General features: G+C 27.2%; 1 protein-coding gene across 3 annotated transcripts in view; it reads left to right on the forward strand.

The window, feature by feature from the left end:
- LOC107438596 (neuroligin-1) overlaps positions 1 to 23268 on the forward strand; it is a 193902-nt gene that overhangs the window by 167046 nt on the left and 3588 nt on the right. For 2 of the 3 annotated variants that reach the window (XM_087157250.1, XM_043053825.3), the window contains exons 5-7: positions 6680 to 6795; positions 10864 to 11348; positions 18329 to 18676. In XM_087157250.1, coding sequence (XP_087013376.1) covers positions 6680 to 6795; positions 10864 to 11348; positions 18329 to 18676 — 949 coding nt within the window. The remainder of the gene's footprint in view (positions 1 to 6679; positions 6796 to 10863; positions 11349 to 18328; positions 18677 to 23268) is intronic. The other variant, XM_043053821.3, reaches the window with a different exon arrangement.

Below are 23268 nucleotides of genomic sequence, written 5' to 3' on the forward strand. Positions count from 1 at the left end.
TTCAACAGTGTACAGTGGCATTCCACATTTATAGTACATTATACAAGAAAAGTTGTGTAGAATATTTTTGACTACCTCTCACGCACTAGTATGATGAGTTTTTCGTAATATTTTTTTTATATATAATTTTAAAACTGCTTTCACTTTATGAAGAGATTATACGGGGGTGAGGGCAATTGATTAATAAAGAGTAGTTGATTAATAAAAGTTTTAAATTTTAATGGTGATTATGTGATTATTAACTTATGAATTCGCCCCTTTTCTATTGTAAGTGTTTTTGATAAACATTGAATTTACAGAAAAAGTAATAGCCCAAAGTTGTACACCTCTTATTGAAATTTTTTGTACTTTCTTTTAGCAATTATCAACCACTTTCAGTCATTTTGTCCAAAAGTTTTAGAAGTATCCGAAATGGATTATTTGATTTTGTTTAATTTGTGTTGTAATATTTCCCAAAACATTTTGAAACTTTGCTATTTTTTATAAAATAAAAATATTAATATAAACTCTATGCTTGCAAAATTTAAAATCATATTATTAAAGCTTGCTATCTTATGCAGCTACATTTAATAAATCAACTTTTTTGAATCGTGATTCAACCTTATTAATCATTTTGCTTTGGTACAAAATGTATTGTGCAAAACTATTGTTTTGGTACAATATGTATTAATATGCTATTATAAATTACTGTTTTATTTATGCTCCCTAATAGATTTTAAAAGAATCACAAAGCAGATAGAATCATATCAAATCTTTCATACTATTTATCAATCAAATTTAAATTTAGCATTTGATTTATGTATATTTAGTCTCTTAAGCAATTCCTTACGAATTTTAATGTTTTCAAAATTTCGGACTGTGTAAATTTAAAAATGTAAACAAAGGACGAAGAGTTTACTAGAAATAAAAGGAAGTACTATATTTGTGTGAAATTTCTTAAGTCCCTTAAACAATTCTTTAGTTTTTATTTTAATGTTTACCAAACTTCTGAGCATGTAAATTTAAAAATGTAAACAAATGGCGACGAGTATAGTCAAAGTGAAAATAAATTTGAAAATAAATGATACATCGTTTAAAGATAACACAAAATCAAAATTCCACGCTTTTGCTGGTGTCGGTGGGCTGAGTTAACATGTCTACTGAAACTCGTTCCTTTTCAATTTCCGTGTATTTTTCGTATTTGATAGATTTTTATTTCCTACAAATCCCAGTGAAACTAGTTTTAAATTGCAAATTACCTCCTTGAAATTGAACATGGAAAATTCAAGTATGAATTGTTGAAATTTTTCAAAGCACGATCTCAGTGCTATCTTAGGAACATTTTTAAGACTTATTTTTAAAGTAATATTTTATATTCCGTTCAGATGCTTCGAAAAAGAAAGTAGAAGCTTCAAATTCTAAAACACGTGTTTAAATTTAAGAATCGATGCGGACTTCTTAAAGGAAACCACATTTATAAGTGCAATAAACAATAAATTTTATTCAAAAAATCATTCATTTTTGCCCTATTTTTTTAGTGTTGAAAATAATGCCTTGAGTTTTAGGCATTATATGGTTGTAATTATGTACAGCGTGCGAAATAAAAGCAAGCCACCCTGAATACCTTTTTATTTAAAGATCGGATCCTCACGTTCTTGGACTCACGCTCTTAATGGTTCGGGGGGGGGGATGACCTTAATTATACTAACTAATAAATACATGAGATACTTTAAGTTACAAAATTCGAAAACATACTTTCTCTGAATAATTCCTTTTTTTTCGATGAATTTGGATTTCTCATCGCTGCACAGAGGGTAATCGCAACCTGGGAAATATAGTACCAATAGTTTGGTCAAGAGAGCAGTTGAAAGTTTGGACCCATTAATGTTTTTTTTTTTTTTTTTTTTTTTTTTTTTTTTTTTTTTTTTTTTTTTGCGTATTTTGTCTTATCTCAAAAATTTTTAAGAGAATCAAATAATTTTGCACACAATCATAAAACTCGTTTATACAAAGATAAATCTATAAAAAAATAACTTTTGATGAATATTATTACATTTTTATTATCTTATTCAATATGAGTCAAAAATATTAATGATAAGGTACAAAATTTTAATGATTTTTGCATCATTTGAAGGAATATAATTTTACATGGCAAAATACATGATTTGTGGAAAATCGGTCAAATAGTTCTTGAGAAATTGAATTTAAAAAAAACCCATATTATAAAAATTATTTATCCCTTATTTTGGGGGGCCAGACATCCTAATCCGTCGAAAAAATAGATATGTTTATTCTGAGAAAGTAAGGTTTTTTGTCTGATTTTGTAATTAAAATATCGCTTTGCACTAATTAATTAACATATTTGAGATCACCATCTTGAATAATTTATAGTGAGTCCTATTACATGTAAATACGATCATTCAAACAAAAGTTATTAAGGATGGTTCCTTTTTTTATTTTGCACAATGTACACGTAGTTCTAAAGATATAGTAAAATATATCTATCTCTTCTTCTAAAAATATAGAATAATTATATCATGTTTAGAAAAAAATATTATTTTGATTTTAGTATACGCATACAATTATTTAAGTATATAAGATATTAGTATGCGTTACGTATACTGATATGTGTTTCAGTGATGCGTATCTTTTTATATTGAAGACTTTTGGATAGTACATAAATTGTTTCCTCGCAGTTTAATGCAAAATGTTTAAATTTACTACTATGACCCATTCGAGAAAGTTCCTTAATTAATGACGTTCTTTGTGTATTCCCAAAAGATATTAAAATATTATGAACAATGAATCAATAATATTTTAAAATACTTATATTTGTTAAGGATAAAATGTTATTTTAAAATCCAAACTATAATGCATATTTAGTATTCTTTTCGATGCATACATAAATCCATTCAAATCCCCGTTATGAAAAATATTTCACAACCGAGATTTGTTTCTTTTCAGAATCCTTTTACGTCATTTCTGTTATATTTATAGATATATCCAAGTATCCAATGCAACATTTTTCAAATTCAGGGCCAGCCATGTATGGTTGTGATAATCGCGTCTTTTTGAAATATGTTAGCACTTCAGATTCGCGTATCTTTTAATACCAAGCATCTCATGTTTCTATATTTTTTTTGAAAAATGAAGCCTACAAATATAGAAAACTACGAAAATATGATACAATAATAGAAACTTGGAGGAAATTCTCCCTACTACATCTTATTTAGATTCAATATTTGATCTCTTCATGTGTAAAGTAACAAAATAATCTTATGCCCAGTCAAAACATTTTAAAGGATATTAAAGCATCTTGTTCAAATAAAACGCTGTAAAGTGCAAGTTGACTTTTATAAATTAAATCCTGTTTCTGAAAATGGCTACATTAAATAAACTTTGTAGCACTAAACTATATTTTTGTTTTATGAAAGTAACAAAGTTTTTAGTCTCTGCTGTACATTTCCGAAGTATCTTTAATTACTTTAGAAAGAAAAACATGTTTAGTTGGAAAAATATGTTTCTCAATTTCCTTCGCAAACAGTTATTTAAATATTTGATACATCACGAGGTACATATTAAATTGAAATTTCTATTTCATTTCCCTCTTCTCTAAAATAATCATATTTTTTGGCTCATAGTTACTTAGGTAATGCAAATTACAAACATCATATATTCGAGGAATATTTTTATTTATGATATTTTCTGTATGAAGTTTAAGTTATCTTTCACTATTTTTTTAAATAAAAATAAATAAGATATCATCAAAATGTACCAAACATATTTAAATATCAAATCAAACACAACTGTAAGATATTAGTCACTTCACGCTTTAAATTAATAAAATAGCTAGCAATTAAATATTTTTCTATCCATTTATGACACAGAACTTCGTTTTTATTCGAACCAAGTAGGACAGAGAAAAAATTTCATTTTCGTTTTAAAATTTACTTACATAAAATTCAATGCATTATATATATTTTATAAAACTGCAAAGTATGAAACAATTGCTCAGGGATTTGATAGATTACCTAGACAAAGGATTACAAAAAAGCTTCTAAGACGTTTAAATTGATCTTTAATTTGTGCCAAACTTATCATAACTGTTAAAATTTCACAAAAAAATGATCAAGAAAATGAAACTTAGAACAATTCAACTTACTTACTTATCTTCGTCGTGCCGAACTGGCACATAAGGCCTCGAGTCTTCGTCTCCACACACTCCTGTCTTCAGCCAGGCAACGTGCTTCTTCCCATAAAATTAGTCCTGCTCTACTAAGATCTTCCTTAATGTATATCTTTGTCATTTTAGTCTCAGTCTCCCCCCTTTTCTCTTTTCCGTCCGGCACCCTTAAGCTTGAAACACTTGCCGAATTGCTTCCATCTGTTCTTAGTATATGGACGAGTCATCTCCATCTTCGTTTTAAAATTTTTTCATTATCTAGGCCAAGGTGGAACTGTGCTTCCCATTCCAAGTTTCCCAACCAACAAAATTTTTAGCAAATTGTAATTAAGCCCCTTATGCTAGAACTCTAATTTTAATGCACATGCGAATAACGTTATTGTATCGTGCATGTAGAGCAGCATATGCCAGATAAACTTTATATTTGTATACTTTATATACTTCTCTTTTGTAGAAATAAAGAAATTTTTGAGAAAGAAATTATGCAGATAAAAATTTTTACAAAAACACTGCTTTATCAAAACTGTCAGTTGAAAAAAGCGAACCCGCTGACAAACTGTTTGTCAAATCATCGGATTTTCACATAACTGGATTCAAAATTAATGCTATTTGATGTTCATATCTTCAATACACTAATTAATTAGTGGATGCGATATTTTAACTTGTGATACCTGATAGAAAAATGACAACTTTCTCAAAAAAAAAAAACATATTTATTTTTAACGAATTCGGAATTTTGTAGTGTTACGTATTGTTACTTATGTGTTTTGTTTATGTTACTCATTGAAAAATTACAATTAAAAAATCAAACACACTGAATTGCGTTTTTATCGAATTTTCTGATTTTCACTTATAACTCAAAAATAATGTCTCGATAGCCTTATCTGAAATGCATTAATTAATTAATGTAGACGATATTTTAAGTTATGAAACCAGATACAAAAAGTAACTGTCTCTGAGCAAGCTTATTCGCTATATATGCTTCAAATTCGTGAAATCTGTTTATATTGTCTACACAAACAACATATTATCTACACAAATAAAGTTGTACATAGCAAGAATAACCTTAGGTTCACATCATTTCTGGTCTCTGTACTGTATTTTGAATTTTTATTTTTGAAGTCAATATCTAATATTTTGAATGAACTTCGTAAATTTACCTTTATTCGAAATTAATTTTATAAAATTATAAGTATTTATTAAGGTATCCACAAAAGTAGTTACATTTTAATTTCCAAGTTTCCGTTTTATTTTTTAATTATTGTATTACAGTTGTTAAACAGTCAACCAAATTCTGAGTAGCGATTATCAATGCACAACTCCATAGCCAAATAATTCCGAACCCAACACAGAAGACAAGGAATCTCCTGTATCAAGCATTGGGGCAACTTTGCCTTCGTGCAGGTTTTTCGATTGAACTAATCCGCATTTTCGTTATATAGAGAGGAAAAAAAAATGAAACCATCCCATGGTATGCTTGATAGCAGCAGGATTTAAATCCATGATCTGTCTACCACTGAGAATAATTTGCGTCATCTCTGTGGGCGATGCACGGAGGGTGCGGATGTCGTATCAAACAGCCATCACTGGGATTCGAACCCGACACCTCATTGGGAAGATATAGCTCCATCCCTTTAACCACCAAGTCTCTCCTAGTTTCTGCTTAGGTTCAGGGAAGACAAATTGCGATATTTTAGTTAATATTTCAATATTTTTATTTAATTATTGTTAAATATTTTTCGGTCAAAGCATAAAACAAGTTTATGCTGTTAAATTGTACAGCGTTTTTGGTCAAAAATAGTGATTTCTTAGAAAAAAAAAACATTGAAAAAATGTCCTCTTTAAAAAGTTAATATTTTAATATTTTTATTTAATTATTGTTAAATATTTTTTCACTCAAAGCATAAAGCAAGTTTATGCTGTTAAATTGAACAGCGCTTCTCGTCAAAAATAGTGACTTCTTAGAAAAAAAAGGCATGGCAAAAATGTCCTTTTTAAAGAGTATAATTAGTGTATATATTAATAAAATATATTTTTTTCTTAAAGGAAATCAATTAATACCTAAAATATGTAGACGCATATTTTTGTTGTATGCACATAGTAAATGCTTTTAAACTGCTTTATACTAGAAATATTTATAACAATTACTAAAAGATAACTATATTCTTAGATCCTCGCAGCATTGTAACATATGCATATACATACACATTTCATTTAAATTTATATTCCATAGTAAAAGTAATCATTTTTTCATTAACTGCTTAAACTGTGCAAGTATATGTTTTACAGAAGATGCGAATTTTTTGGGGGGAAGATTACTTAAAATATTTACAAAAATATTATAAAATTTATTTATGCAGGTTTCCGCTTAATAAATTTCCGACAAAACTTATTATTAATAAAGTGCTTAAATAAATATGTTCATAAACTCAATATTTTTTAAGGAAAGGTTGACAAATTAAACAATTAGTATTCTTAGTTTTGCTATTAATTACTATTAATTTGCTTACATTTTAGGGATCCAAATTCTCTTGAAGAAGAAGGAAAATCAGGAGGAGAGCGAGGACGTGGAAGATATGAAAAAATAAATTGGCCGCTCTACGATAGCGTTCATCAAAAATACATTGCACTTGGTAAATAGGTTTTATACTTAGAAAAGAACTGTTAACGCTAAAAAGAAACAAAAACGATTTTTAGTTAAGCAAATAAAATCAAGACTAAATCTAAAATAAATAATAAGACATTGAAAAAAACCACTATAACATTTTTGTTATTCAAACTATGAACTCCAAAAGACAATTACTACAATTAATTTTTCACCTCTGGGCATTTAATCAAAAATAATAATAAAAAAATAAAAGGAGTAGCATATAATGTTTATTTTTTTCTAGTCTGCGCTAAATTTTTCATAAACTAAATATAGTATTAACAGGTTTGTTTTACCTTTTCGTAACTTTACGAAATAATTATATCGTTTTTTGCAGTTGCTTTAAAACCGCGAGTTAACTGTTATATTTCTTTTAATTTTATCGATTCTGTTTTTCAAAAAATTTAAAAGAATTTATTTGATAAATCAATTTGAAGCATGCATTTATTGTTTAGCATTAAATGTAACAATTATTGACAGAAAATTTTAAATTATGTCAAGTAAACAATTAAATTAAGAAAATTCCTAAATAAGTTTAATTCAGATATTGATAAATTTTATCCGTTGAGAAATGCTTTGAAGATTTATATAATTTCACCATTTTCTTGATTTTCTGCATAAAATTGCATTTAAAAAGATAAAACATAAATATTCAAAAGTTACGTATTCATTACCATATGCTGTGTCGGTTCAAAAATTGGAGAAAATACCGCAACAATAATGCTTAACCATCAAGAAAATATTAATATTCATAAGTGTTTCGCAATTGTTCAGGCAAATATTCCTAATAATTTATTCATTTCATTCCTGGAGAATCGTACAGACAAAAAATTGAGGAATCTTTTCCACCTGAAAAGCTAGTTGACGTTGTTTTTGATTCACGTGCCGTCTGTCATAATTTAATATTAAAATGAAGCTACCCTTTTTTCGTTTATGTTTGATTCGTAAAATGAAATTTTTTTGATTTTAAATAATTCTAATTTAATTTCCATATCTTTTTGTGAAACTGAAATTTAATTTTCAGATTAATTCATTGTGGGCATTAACATTAAATATTGCCTCACTTGAATAATACCTATAAGTATTCGAAATGCGAAGTTAGTAAATATTTATGCATTAATGAAAGGTAAACAGGTTAAATTACATGTTTTATTTTAGAGTATTATAAAATTTTTCAAACATAATATGGTTATTTTTAAAAAAATTTAATCTTATTTGGAATAAAAATAGCTTTACTACTGTAATATTGAAATTTAAATATGTCAGAAACGTACTTCCAGTTATTAAGACAATTCATTCACAATAAATGCCACAATAGCAAACTAATATTTATAATATCAAATAGATAAATATTTACTTATCATTAACTACTATGTAGTTTTTTTCTTAAATATAGTTATTCTGTTATTCTTTCAGGATTGCGTTAGTTTTAGTTTTTCCTTCATCATTTACAAAGGAAGAAATGTGTGGAATATAATCCCAAACAAATGAACTCTAAGCACAATTTTCCTATTAGATAGTATTTATTTAAATGATTGATATTCAAACATTACTTTTTATTATTGTATTATTAAGTACATATCTAAATGTAATCTTACACACTTAAATATAAATCGGTATTAATACATTTAAATATATTTATTTAAAAAGAACTAGTTTGTGTGCAATACTGGAATGGAAGACAATAATAATAAGTTTTTTTAGTGCTACGAGTATCAAGAATATCTTTAAAAAGTAAAATGAATACTAAACTCGTTTTTTCTTAAGGTAACAGTGCGGAATAAAAAATATCACCTTGAATAACTAGTGATGTAATGATCTGAGTTTTGGAAATGAACTTATAGTTACTCACAATATTCCTTTGTAGAAAATCACAACATACCCCACGTGGAACTCTTTTTTTTTCCTTGTGTCTGGCGCAGAGGTATGACGTGTAATCTTTATTTGCATAATTCTAAAATTTTCCCTTTTCGCATACCAATGAGTGTTGAGTTGAGTTGATGTGCTTGCTAAATGATAATGCACGATCCAAATCGCCAACTAATTTGATTTCGGAAGTTATAAGGACAGCGTGCACCAGCAGAAACTGAAACCGGGTATTGTAATCATGCACGATTCAACACTGTTATGCCTAGAGATGCTCAGGATTGTAGCAGTTTCTCTTTTACTCTGCAGTAAGTAGTGTTGCAATTTCGTAAGTTGCAAACCAGATAAAAATGCAATCCAACTCTTCCATTTTTAGCATTACTGCAAGGAAGGTGTCTTTTCTTAGTGAATTGATGATACAGAACAACTTCGTAACTGACTTCTGTCTTCTTGTTTAGTGCTTGGCAACTTTACTATAACTTGAGCCACTTTTATGACAAAAGCTTTTGTCATTCAAAAATTGTCAGGAAGACGTTTTAACATTACTGCAAGGAAGGCTTCTTCTCTTAGCGAATTGATGATACAGAATAACTTCGTTTGCGATCGCATACCGTTTTTGAGATAAGAGTAACTACAAATTACATTGCCAGGTGGCACTGTAAGCTGTCTTCTTGCGTAGCGCATGGTAACTCTACCATAACTTGACCCCACATTTTTGACAATAGCTCTTGCTAGTTAGAAATATTTGGGGTGATTATAGACTGCAAAAGGTCCACTGTACATCTGTATACATTCAGAATGAATCCTAGTTTTTGCATTTTTTAACCTTTTTTAAACCCTAATTTTAACCTTTTTATAGCATCTATATTTATATTCAAGGAATGTGAGTTTTTAAAAGAAAATATATGATCATAAAGACAAGCATATTGACTTTTCTTTGGGAAAAAAACAACGTATCTGCGCGGATTTTTGTTCATCCAATAACAGGGTTCAACTTAATCTTCTGAAATAACCCAAGAACTGATTCCTCAAATTCATCCTTCTGAAAGATATTTTTTCAGAAAAAAAAATAATTGTTTAATTTCTCATAAACTACAAACATTATATTATAATTGTATCATTAAAAAAATATTTGATAGGTGATTATAAGTTTAAACAACTACTAAGTCCCTAGAGTATAGAATTAGTTACATATAAAAAAATTCTAAAAAAATATGTTTCAAAAAAATCTGTTATCCTGTTTTGACGAAACAGATATATTTCAAAATCATATAGCTTAATGTTAGAGTTAAACGAAAAAAATAATCAAGGAGTGCTTTTAGGAATATCTGTTCCAGTAAATTTTGGATTGCTCAAGATCGAATACTTCCCAAACAAATGCTTTTTTTCGCAAGAGAACTCCATTCAGTTTCTTAACCTAGTCTTGGAACGATAGTACCAAAGCAAGAATACAACGGTTTTTCTTCAAAAAAAACTTACCCCTTCTTCAGAAAAGTTTCCTTGAAAATTTCCTGACATCGCTTATGGTATCATAATATTATACAAAAACGAGTTATAGTATTTTAAAATTGAGCTATACAAATCAATTAATTTTCATTATTATACTTTTGAAACCCAACAATCTTGCCGAATCAGCTTATTAGGTTTTTTCTCATTATTAGTGTGGCGTAACTACCACTACAAATATTAAAGACCAATTCACTAGTATATAACACATGTTAACTTGATTCTATCACTAGGTACCTCTTGATAGATGAAGGTTGGCATAGTCGATAATTAAATCCCTCATTAGAGTAAAATTTCTAGAAAAAGCTCAAATATGCTTAGAATTAAGTTAAGAATTATTTTGCTTCGACAAAATATATACTTTCCTACCTGAATAAAGATGATAGGAACTTTAATTGTGCTATTATGGGGAAGCAATAAAGTTAACAATAACCAAAATTTAACTGCAAATTTTAAATTTCCTTCAGTTGACATTTATACCATACAAAATTAAGTCTTCGAAAATTCTTATTAAGTTTTAGTACCTCAAATTAATGAAGGAGTCGTTGATTTTTATAGAAATTACTAAATTAGTTATGCTTACATTTGCAACCTGGTATCAGTATATTATTAATTTAATAATGAAATTCCCACTGCAATTTGTTAGTTTCTTTGTTTGATATTAATTTTCTTTGTTTGACAGCAATGAAGCCCAAACTGAAAAATCATTATCATGCCCATCGTTTGTCTTTTTGGTTAAATCTTATTCCGACTCTTCACAAGTCTGCAGCTTCCGAAACATCGTCTCGACATCACCAACTGGAAGACCATGACAACCCTCTCTCTTACGATGGAATATTTCGGGAACGGCCTGCAGGTGATGCAAATATTTCCCTCTTCTACAGCACCACGCCATTTCTCACATCGTCACAGCAGTCTGCTGATCAAATAACTACAACCCCTTTTATGATAGTAACAACAGCTGATGGTAGTTTTCAATCAGTTACGACGTCTAACGATACTGATACTCTGGCCATGACAATGCAGCAAGCTACTTTCTCAACAGTGCTGATTATAGCTGTTGTGTTTGGTGCATGCATCGTGGCAATAAACTCAGTTATTTGTTGTGCAATATTTCACAAAAAAGACAAAAATAGAGCTGATTGCCTGCAAAAAAGAGAATATCAGGTAAAGTATATTATATAACTTAATTTGTTATGCATTTTTAGTGAACTCAGAAGGATGGTACAAGTAAATTTGAAAGTTGGAATTCCGCCATAAAATTACTTCAGTTAACCTTTCTAATTGTATACATCCAATTGTATACTGAGATAAAAACAAATAACGATACGACTGTTATGACTGCAATCACAATGGTGACAACACGATCAAACATATTTCTGGTAACCATAAATCCTGTTTTAGGAAATCAAGGACAAATTGTTAAATTTTTTATCTAACTATTATTAGAGCTATCTTGAATACAAGATTTTCCAGACGGTTGCATTTTTCACAGCACAAAACAATGAGTTATAAAGAGTGCTAAGATACAAAGACTTAACATACATAGTTAGAATTTTCAATCTAAAATTACCGTAAAAAAACAAGCAGCAGTCTGCCTATCCGATTAAGTGTAATGTTTACGATAAAGAACTTATTTTACTTTTACAGGTTTGAAACCCTTTGCAACTAGTATGATAAAAAAACAAACATGTAATTTTGTATTCATGGTTACAACCATAATGGTTTCAAAACTGTAAAAAGGAAACTTAACTGGATGCTGGAGACGATTTTGCTGTTTTATGGTGCTGCTGTTTATGTGTAAGTGTATCATATTCCAAATCCCCCGGGTTAAAAATTAGGGAGTGCAAGAAATATTGAGATGTTCAGTCTGACATTCAATAACAGAACTCCCGTTTCGCCAGTCATAATATTGACAGATTTGTTTTCTCGGCTATAATATGGGGGGGTTTAGTTGGTGAGATAAAATTTTGATTGTTTAACCATATTAGGTGAAAGCAGTTTATAGGCAGCTTTTTGTCAGCAGTTTGAATACCATTTAATTTATAATATTTGACTGTTTCGTTTGGATGTGGTAAAATACCAAATAAATAATTTATTAGTTATCCACTTTTTCCGAGAAATTTTTAACAGTGTATGATAAATCAATATTTTTAGGCATTTTTAATAAATTCATCACAAAAGAGACATAAATACGAAATAAATGTATGCATAATTTGAATCTAAATCAAACCAGTTAGAAAGAAATTATTTGAGCACAATAAAGTAGAAAAGTTTGACTGGTTGCTTCGAGTGACTCAAGAGAAAATTTTAAGGAAATCTTATAAATGTTCTCTTTACAGTACTATTTAACTTTCACTGTAATTTATACTAGTCAAGCATTTCTGAAGAAATTCGTGATAATGGAATTTTTGTTTGATATGCAGTTCAAACTAGAAAAACCAATTCGAAGACATAATAGAAATGATCTAAGGGAAAGAATGAGTAAAGGTATAGAAAGAAACTATATATCCTGCTGAGACATGCTTTACGATTTCTTCTCCCGGAGATAACTAAGTAAAAATTCCACCACACGTTCTATACTTTATTTTTAATTAATTATTCCTTCAACTTCTTCTTACCTGAAATTTTAAGGTAAATAATTGATTTGAAAAGCTAAATATGGAAAAGACTAGCACTTTGATCTTCAACACCTCTTAACGTGAATTTCAGCATTTTTTTCACAGCATAAAATTCAGATGCAATAAACTTTTTTTTACTTTAATTAATCAATACATCAAGTAAAAATTAAAGTTTAATTATTTTAGTCAAACTTGAATGGTTTTTTTAAGGTAATGCAAGCATAAAATGTAAATGTCAATATCACGCGCATAATATTTTCCAATTAAAATAAAAGAAATAGGATTACAAATGCCACTCTTAAGATCATGTAATTTCCTCTTTTTTTCCGTGCAGTGTTTTAAAAAAAAACATGCCAAGCAGTTATTAAAATATAATACGATATAATTACAGTATGATTAAGCCTCTAAAATGTCAAACTTTCCTTCTTTGCATTTAAAGATTGTCATGACATTTAATGACTTTTTTGTTAATGAATTAATTTTTAATGAAAGTAAACCCTTTAGTGTAATTATTGCAGTCATAATTGAATGGATTTTGTGTATTGGATGCGTATCGCAAACATAATTTCATTCATAATTCAATCATAATGAAAGTAAAAGTTTTAGTGTAAATCAGAAAAGTAGTATTTAGTATTAATTTAATATAGTCAAAATTGAACGGTACTTCGTTGTGATACAAGCATAGAATTTCAAAGTCTATATCACACACACAATATTTTTTATAATCAAATTACTAAGGATTATGATAAGAAACACCACTCTTATGGTGGTATAATTTTGTCTTTCTTCTGAGTGATATATTTTTAAAAAAAGAAATATTTGTGAAAAAAATTTGAGAAAAAAATGTAATATGCTTTTAGTTTTATTAAACATCTGAAATGCCAAATATCCTATATTAATTTTTAAAGATTGTCATGACATACAATTAATTGTTAATAAAAGTACAAATTTCAGTAGATATCAAACTAATTGAATTTAGTTTATCTATAATGCTGAAAAATTGACGTATTACAAGCGTAGAATTTTAAAGTCATTATCACACATACAATATTTTATAATCTAATTATTAAAGATAATAATAAGAAATACCAATCTATTATGGTGATATAATTTTATATTTCTTCTTAGTGCATTGCTTTTTTTAAAAATAAATATGTTAAATATTTCTTGAGAAATAATATATGAATTCAGTATTATTAAACATCTAAAAGGTCAAATCTCCTTTCTTTGTTTTTTAAAATTGTCAAGGCATACAGTTAATTGTTAATAAAAGTGCAAATTTTAGTATAAATCAAATTAATAGAATTTATTGAACGATTCTTTGATGTTTCACAAGTGTAGAATTTTAAAGTTAATATCACACTTGCAATAGTTCATAATCAAATTAAAAAGGTTTAAGTTAACTATAACAATTCTTAAATTCCTCTTTACTGTGTTTTTAAAGAAGAGAGGCGTGTCAAACGTTTCTTGAAAAGTAATATGATATGATTTCAGTATGATTAAGCATCTAAAATGTCAAAGTTCTTTTCTTAGCTTTTAAAGATTGTCATGACTTCCAGTTAACTGTTAATGAAACAGGAAAAATGGAAAAGAGATAGTGGATAGAGATTAATTTCCGCTTCCTTAAACGATGATCCAGTAATCTTTCAGCGACATTACCCTTTTCTTTGACAGTTACTTTTAGTCTCTTTAATGTGAGCCTCAATCTCTAACGACTGCACTTTTTAGTTGATAAATGAAAGATCAATAGTTTTACTATTTCATAAAGAAATGAAGTAATTTTTTTTTCCTATAAGAGGACGAAAATTATTTTTTCAAAGAACCATTAATAGCTGCAATTCATTATGGGAAGGAGTTAATCACCAGTTCAATAATTTTATACAACTTTAACCGTTTTGAAATGGGACATAAAATGTTATTGAACAAGAAAGAAAAATTTTAATTCGTAAAAAAAAAGTTAATTTTTCAACCTTAGCAATAGTTAATTTTTAATTTCATTTTTCATTTTGCAAAATTGCATGTCTTTTGTTATTTAGGACACAAATTGCATTGCTTGAAAATTCTGTGTTTATTTATTTATTTTTTTGCCTTTTTAATGATTTTTCGTTACCCAATATTTAACACCCTTGTTTAACACCAATGTCTTATGTGCAAAAAACTATAAAATTAAGCTGAAAGAGAATAATAAAGTTACATTAGATCGATTCATAACCATGCAAGATAAAAATAAATTTGGATTTCTAAATAGAAAATGAGAATTTTTATTTAATATAAATATTAGATTATTCGTCAAAATTTATTCATTTCGAAGGAAGCTTAATTTTCTTAATTTGAACTTTGATGCTAATAATTAGTAGCATTTTAAAAATAGCTACTTATGCCGTAGAATATAACATACCCTACTTAGTAATCAATTCTAACTTCATTTCAAAATAACACAATGCAGAAAACCTGTGATTTTCGCTTTTCATTTTTGGAAAATATTTATGACTTTTATATTCTAACTGAAAGCATAAATTTTACCCTCCAGTGCAAGAAATCTTTAGTATTACAATAATATAATTATGCATCAATAAAATTTTCAGAAAAAAGCTCAATTTATTTCAGAAAAGAAGATTACTGACATAAAATACAAAATATTATCATTTATTGAAAAATATAAATATTGATATATTGATATTGATATATTGATATTGATATATTGATATTGATATATTGATATTGATATATTGATATTGATATATTGATATTGATATATTGATATTGATATATTGATATTGATATATTGATATTGATATATTGATATTGATATATTGATATTGATATATTGATATTGATATATTGATATTGATATTGATATATTGATATTGATATATTGATATTGATATATTGATATTGATATATTGATATTGATATATTGATATTGATATATTGATATTGATATATTGATATTGATATATTGATATTGATATATTGATATTGATATATTGATATTGATATATTGATACATCGATATTGATACATCGATATTGATACATCGATATTGATACATCGATATTGATACATCGATATTGATACATCGATATTGGTACATCGATATTGGTACATCGATATTGGTACATCGATATTGGTACATCGATATTGGTACATCGATATTGGTACATCGATATTGGTACATCGATATTGGTACATCGATATTGGTACATCGATATTGGTACATCGATATTGGTACATCGATATTGATATATTGATATTGATATATTGATATTGATATATTGATATTGATATATTGATATTGATATATTGATATTGATATATTGATATTGATATATTGATATTGATATATTGATATTGATATATTGATATTGATATTGATATATTGATATTGATATATTGATATTGATATATTGATATTGATATATTGATATTGATATATTGATATTGATATATTGATATTGATATATTGATATTGATATATTGATATTGATATATTGATATTGATATATTGATATTGATATATTGATATATTGATATTAGCTATGGTCAAAATGTTTCCTACAATTCCCATATTCTTATAAATTAAAATTATAATAACTGATATGAAAAATTCTCACTTCCTATGCATTTTAAACTGACAATAATAAATTTATCAACCTATCATTCTATATTTTTTTCCCAAAAAAGTGAAAATATCTAATTATAAACTTTATTTTAAAAATTACTGCTCAATCTACAAAGCATTACTTGTTGTTCCTTTGAAATTTTTCATCAAACATTTATTTAAAAAAAATCAAGTTCGGTTCAAAGACTCCTAACTAATTTACCGTATTTTTACCCCCCTCTTTATATATATATATATATATATATATATATATATATATATATATATATATATATATATATATATATATATATTCCATACTTAAATCACTTAAAACATTTATTTATTTATTTATATTTCGCCTGACATACCTAAATCAGAAAAAGGAAATTTAGAGTTCATGACTTCTGATAAAATACTTCAACTTTTTACTTCATAGCCCAAGAATTTAATCTCAAAATTTCAAGTGTATTCTTCGTAACAGGATAGCCATTTTGAAAAGAAATAAGAAACGGAATAAAAAGAAGAGTAGAAAAAAATATAGCGAAATTGTACAAGACATCTACGACTGTGTTGTAATTCCCAATAGAGCTAGTATCCTTCAGAGAAACCCAAGGGAAATAAAACTTTGAAAAATAAGACTTTTCTGAAATAGATGTCTTTGAAAAATTCTTAGGTGTGAGGATCTGATACAATTGAATGAATACCATAATTTTCAGATGTCTTCCGTGAGTAAGGCGAGCCAAAAGTGATTTTTGTATTTTGAAAAAAATAAAATTTTTACGCGTTATGAAACTGTTGTTACTGCACATTTCATTTGACTCAAAATATAAAGAATGAATATTTTTAAGTCAATATTTCCGCCGATAAGTATTCTCATAGGATTTGTTTTATTGATTTTAAAAATCATAGCGCAATTTAAAAGGAATGAGTTAATGGATTTTTTCAGCTCGGTCATATTTTTATGTTATTTTACTGATGTAAATCTTTATCATTCTGTGCATTGTTTGGGCTTTTTTTTTAAGTATTTTTAGAGCATTTTTAGTTTAATATATATTGGGAGCTGTGTGGCAATATCAGAAAAAATAAATTCTCAACGGATCATTTATTTATCTATGAAAAAATTAAAAAAAAAGAATTTAAGGAAACTTTTAACTGCGTAGATTCCCGAGAATTACGTATTTTTAAAATGATATGATTTTAGCTTATATTGTGATATTTAATATCCTTTTGAAAACGCTTATGATACAAATTCAAAGCTTAGCCTGAATTTTTTTTTATCATTGTAATCTGTTTTAAGCAATTTTGAGTTTAATAAAAATTGAGATCATAATTTTAATTCTCAATGGATCATAATTTTACTTGAATAAAATCTAAAACAGGAGAATTTAAATAAGGATACGGATAAATGCATATATCTATGAGGATTTTATTTTTCGTAATAATGTCTTATGCTATTTTTTTATATTTAATATCTTTATCTTTTGAAAAGCTTATGATGCAAACTTACAGCATAGCATAATTTCTTTTAATCATTGCAATCTGTTTAAAATTTAGTCTATCTATTTGTGAGTTTAATAAATATTGAGTGTTTTTTTATTACTATTAGAGGAAAAATACTCTCAATGGATCATTAGATTTATTTATTTGTATATATAAAACCTAGAACAGAAAAGTTTAATAAAACGGCTAAGCGTGTGTATCCACGAGGTTTATATTCCTTCATAATGACTTATGCTTATTTTGTGATATTTAATATCTTCATCTTTTGGAAGAACTTGTGATACAAATTTGCAGTCTAGCAATTTTGCATTGTATGAAAATTGTTTTTATTACACGATCATTGCAAACTATTAAGTTTTTAAACCTCGTCTTAGGTACATTATTTTTCTATGTTTTTCACAGTTTTTTGTGCATTTTTGCAGTTGCATCCCGATGGTATTAGTTGCAATTCCACACCACAGTCAAAACAAGCTCATTTAATAAGTTCTGTACCTTCTCCAATGGACCACCTTCCACCGCCATCCTTTATGACCCTTGCTACTTTATCCGAAGCGGGTTCTCTACCTTCAAAGATCATGCCACCATCAGTTATAACCCATGAACCACAGCAACATCCAGAAGCTCAACCACTTTTATCAACTTCACGCAACACACCACCTCATTCTAATCACATGCACCATCACCATCCGCATTGGGCACCACAGGTTGGTGCGAATCACACTTTGACGCAGCACCATCAAAAACAACGGGAACAGGAGATGCGAGTGTGAGTACGTGTCTTTCTTTAGTTATTAGATATAAGGAAAAAAATCACGAATTCAGGGACATTACTTATGTAAAATTGCAATTACTTCAGTTGAAACTGTTATAATTTATGCTATTAGTTATATAAAGCTTTCTCAAAAATACTATGTTTCATAGTTATAAATATCATTCATATTTTGTGATATATTCTATCCTTTTATATGTTTACAAAATTGAAAGCTACCTACTAATCCATTATTTTCTATAAAAATAACATTTAAATAAGTTTCTAGTTGTAAAATAGTTTATAATTTAAAAATTGTTTTTAAATACCAATTGTTTTAATAGGGTTTTAGAATAGAAGAAGAAAAATAACATTTTTACTTCAGTAACGATAAGTTTGGTTGTTAACATTGAACTAAGGCATCCCTAGTAAAGTATTAGTGACTTTCTGGAATTTATCCCAAATGAAGATCAAAAGCCAACACTGATGCATGCGCTCCCTGAACTTGTAGATCTTAGATTCGAAAGTGGGTGGTGATAGTTATCACTCCGTCTACACACCATGCTTCCAAACCATTTTGCCGAGTATGGATTTTCCGGCTTGGATATCAACAAAGGAAAATATTATATTATAATATAAGTAATTTATTAATATGTTTGTGCTTCTGTATCGAAAGAAGTATAGTGTAAAGTATTTATCAAAATCATAGTAACTTTCATAAAAGTCACAGAGAATAAAAATTTTATGTGCAGAAACTCAATGGGCAAACTAATATTTTAAAACTAGCAATATTTTTAGTTTAATGATCGTATTAAATTTTCTCTAATCTCTCTTTATTTAAAGAGTATGTAAAATTTTATTTCAACCAATTTAATATTATTCATTTGCTAACAATATATTTTTCCCTGCTCATCGAATAACTAATTCCTATTCTTCACCATTTCTTTTTAAAGGCGATAAAATTAGAATAAATATCTGTCTTGAATCATTTCAGTTGAATTAAGCATATTTATTTCTGAATGAATTTTTCATAATTGTTGTGAAAAAGTACAAAGATTTCATTCAGAAAGTGTTCGAATACGAATTTCTTCTAAAATTCAATATCATAGCAATTTGAAAAAAAAAATACAGTAAGAAACAATAAGAAAGAAAATTAGTAAAAAAATTAGTAAAAAAATTAGTAAAAAGTAAGAAAATTAGTAAAAAAAAAATTTGTAAAAATTAGAAAAAAATTTGTAAAAAGCAAGAAAATTAGTAAAAAAAAATAAGTAAAAATTAGAAAAAAATTAGTGAAAATTAGAAAAAAATTAGTAAAAATTAGAAAAAAATTAGTAAAGAACAATAAGAAAGAAAAACTAGAACATATTAATTTCTATATCGAAATAACATTTTTAAATTCAAAAAATATGTTTTCGTTCTTCCATTTCTGCGAAGGTATTTGTTAAAAATTAAGTAATGTCATATAAATTAAAGCAAGAATTCAATTTATTTTTAAATATCAGAGATATATCAAGCAATTAAATATATTAATTTGAAATCTTTTTTAAATTTCCATTATTTTAAGCCCTAATAAATTTTCTATTGCAAACAATTGAGTATTAATCTTCCTTTAATTATTTCTCCTGATACTCAAATTACGCAAGTAATTTCTGTTCATCACCTACAAGGAACGGAAAGTAAAAATTAATATTATTGCAATTTAAAATAATTGTGCATATTTACAGTTCGAAGTTCGCGAATTACGGATTTATTTAATCCTTTTTTTAAATGAGTATTTTGTACGTTATGCTTTATAATTGAAAAGAGAAAATAATGTTTCTACTGTTTCGTAATAATCCAGCAGAACAAATAGTTTCTGGTGACTATTTACTCTCATAGTTCTCCCTTTGTTTGTTTTCTTATTAAATTTAAGAATAAGAATAAAAGCGAAGAAATAATTTTGGAAGCTTTCCTTCAAGAACTAAAACCTCAGGTTTATTTTTAAAAGAAATATATATTTTCCTTTTTAAATTACTATTTTCCTTTTAATTACTATTCATTCATTATCGTATCGTAACAATTAATTATAGAGTACTTAGATTAAAAAGACCTATAAAACTGAAACAAACTTAAAATGGTGTTTATATTTAGTTGTGAAGTAAATGTTAGGTTCATTTTTAGTGTATGTTAATCAAAGAAATTTAAAAAATTAAGATATATAAATTGAAAGTTCAAAATTAAGAGAATTGAAATGCAAACATTCCTAGAGAATTGTAGTAAACAGAAATTAAACTAATAAAATTCATTTTAATTTAGTTTATGCAAACTTTTTAATAGCTTATAAGCACGTAAAGCGCATAATTTCCAAGACAACTTGGGGTATATTAAACTGCATTATTCCAGAACCTTTAGAAGAGTAAAATTAGACAACGCGAAATGAGGAAAATATTCAATTTAAGGAAAACTCTCCATGAATGGTGTTGAATTGCTTGAAGAAAACAATACAAGCCTATGAAAATAACTAATAAGAGGTAGATTAATTTTTTTCATTCATTTATCTGCAATACACTATAGCTCGACAGCGGGGTACTTTGGAAAGGTTTTTAAAGGTTTTGAGGAGAGGTTTTTAAATGAAGATTCTGTAATTAGTCATTATTACAGAATCATTATCTGCAACAGAAGTCATTGATCATTATCTGTAATGAAGTCATTATCTGTAATAAACTGAGCCAAGGGTACACATTAGAATTTTTAAAAAGAAAACTTTTACATACATTTTTTGAGCATCTCATGCAAGTGATCTTTTTAAGTCTTAATTTCAAAAAAGAATTCAAAAATTAAATCAAAATCACTTATTCCAATGAGGAATTCTACTTCTAGGTAAGTAAAATCACTTTACATATCATAATCAAAACTAATCAAACTTCAGCAGCAAGCGCTGCTTCAATAAATTCTATAATAAAGCGTGTAGTCTAAAAATATGTATCCAACCAAATGCAATCTTATTGAAAAGAAGTGTTCCGTTATCCATACAACGTCTATTTATAGAAACAATTTGGAATCTTTTGGAAGAAGAAACTTGGATGTTACAAAACATAAACATTGCATTATTTAATTCAAAAGATCTAGAATAGTTTGGAGATCCGATCTATATCCGAAAGATGGAGAATAGATTAGCTTGAAGCTCCGATCGAGGAATAAATAAGAAATTAATTGAAAAATTCAAGTCGAAACAGAAAACGAAAACGAAAAAAAAAATACTAAATGAATAAATAATAAACAAATCAATAATATAGGGTGAGGAAATATACAAATCACAATGTCATAAACCGAAATCCTTATTTATTTAATTTTTTGAGATCAAATTATATGAAATATGTATTATTGCATTAATTAATATTATTATGCATCAGTAATTGAACATTGATCGAATTACCTTTGAAGAACTGCTGATTTTGAAACAATTTTATACAAATGATTTTGAAAAGAAATAAATTTATGTAAATGAGTTTGAAAAATGTAAATGTGATATTACAGTATGATTTTTCTTGCTTGTTTACGCTCGTGGAAATTTGAATAGTTGAGCACATACATCTTCACGAATATGTTAACAGTTTGTGTTCAAAATAATTAATTTTGGGTATACCGTAAGGGGTATTAGTTATTAAGCAAAGTTATTAATTTATTTAAAAGTAATATTATAAGTAATTTATGTGTAAGAATTGAAATAGATAAGGTGAAGAAAAAAGTAATTTTCAATGCGTGATCCTCAGAATTATATTTTCAGAACAATGAATAATCATTAGAAAATCAAGTATTGTTTTCTTCTTGTAAGCGTTGCTCAAGTGAAAAATAGACAAGCATCAGAAATACAGTAGTGACAAAAGCCCATTATCCAGGATAATAAAGCGCACCCCAGGTTGCGCATGATTGAGTTATCAGTCATTTAGCATTAGATGGGCGCGTCCAAAGTGGATCAACATGACACAGTATGTTTTTTGTTACCGAAGGTGGTTTGTACTGTTTATTTACACAAAATGCTAAACAGATGTTAGGATGTCTTTCAGTATTTTTATTAATTTCACCTCAGCAATACATCACTTGGTTGATCTGATATTAAAATATATTGACACATACTCTTCATGTTAACATATGCAACATTTTCTCGCAATTGATGTTCGCTCACCATAAACAGCTAACATTCGATGACACACAGGGGTTGGACAAAATTATTCCTATTTTAACACATTTTTTGATATTTCTTCAAAATAATTAGACAATAATTTAACAAAGTTAGAAGTGTTATGCGATTTCTCTTATAGATCAGTGAAATTTAATGCTTTTAGTGGTTTTAGGGACCGACGCTAAATTACAAACGGAAAATTATGTTTTAGGATGCCTTATGCCAAAGAAAGGAGTAATAAATTTGTAACTTGTAACAATTATTCTGGTTATTATTTGCGATAACTGTACACACTTTCGATTAAATAATTATGGAAATGTGAACATTTCTCGGGAAAAATTTTTTTTTTGTCTTATGTTTGTTTGCGATGTCTTTTAAAATATTCAATAAAATTAAATTAAATTTTGGAGCAATTTAAAATTAATTAAAAAATTATTGCTTTTAAATTTCGG

Source organism: Parasteatoda tepidariorum, chromosome 2, assembly GCF_982258835.1.
Source record: "Parasteatoda tepidariorum strain Cologne lab strain chromosome 2, Ptep-v5.0, whole genome shotgun sequence".
Lineage (NCBI taxonomy): Eukaryota > Metazoa > Arthropoda > Arachnida > Araneae > Theridiidae > Parasteatoda > Parasteatoda tepidariorum.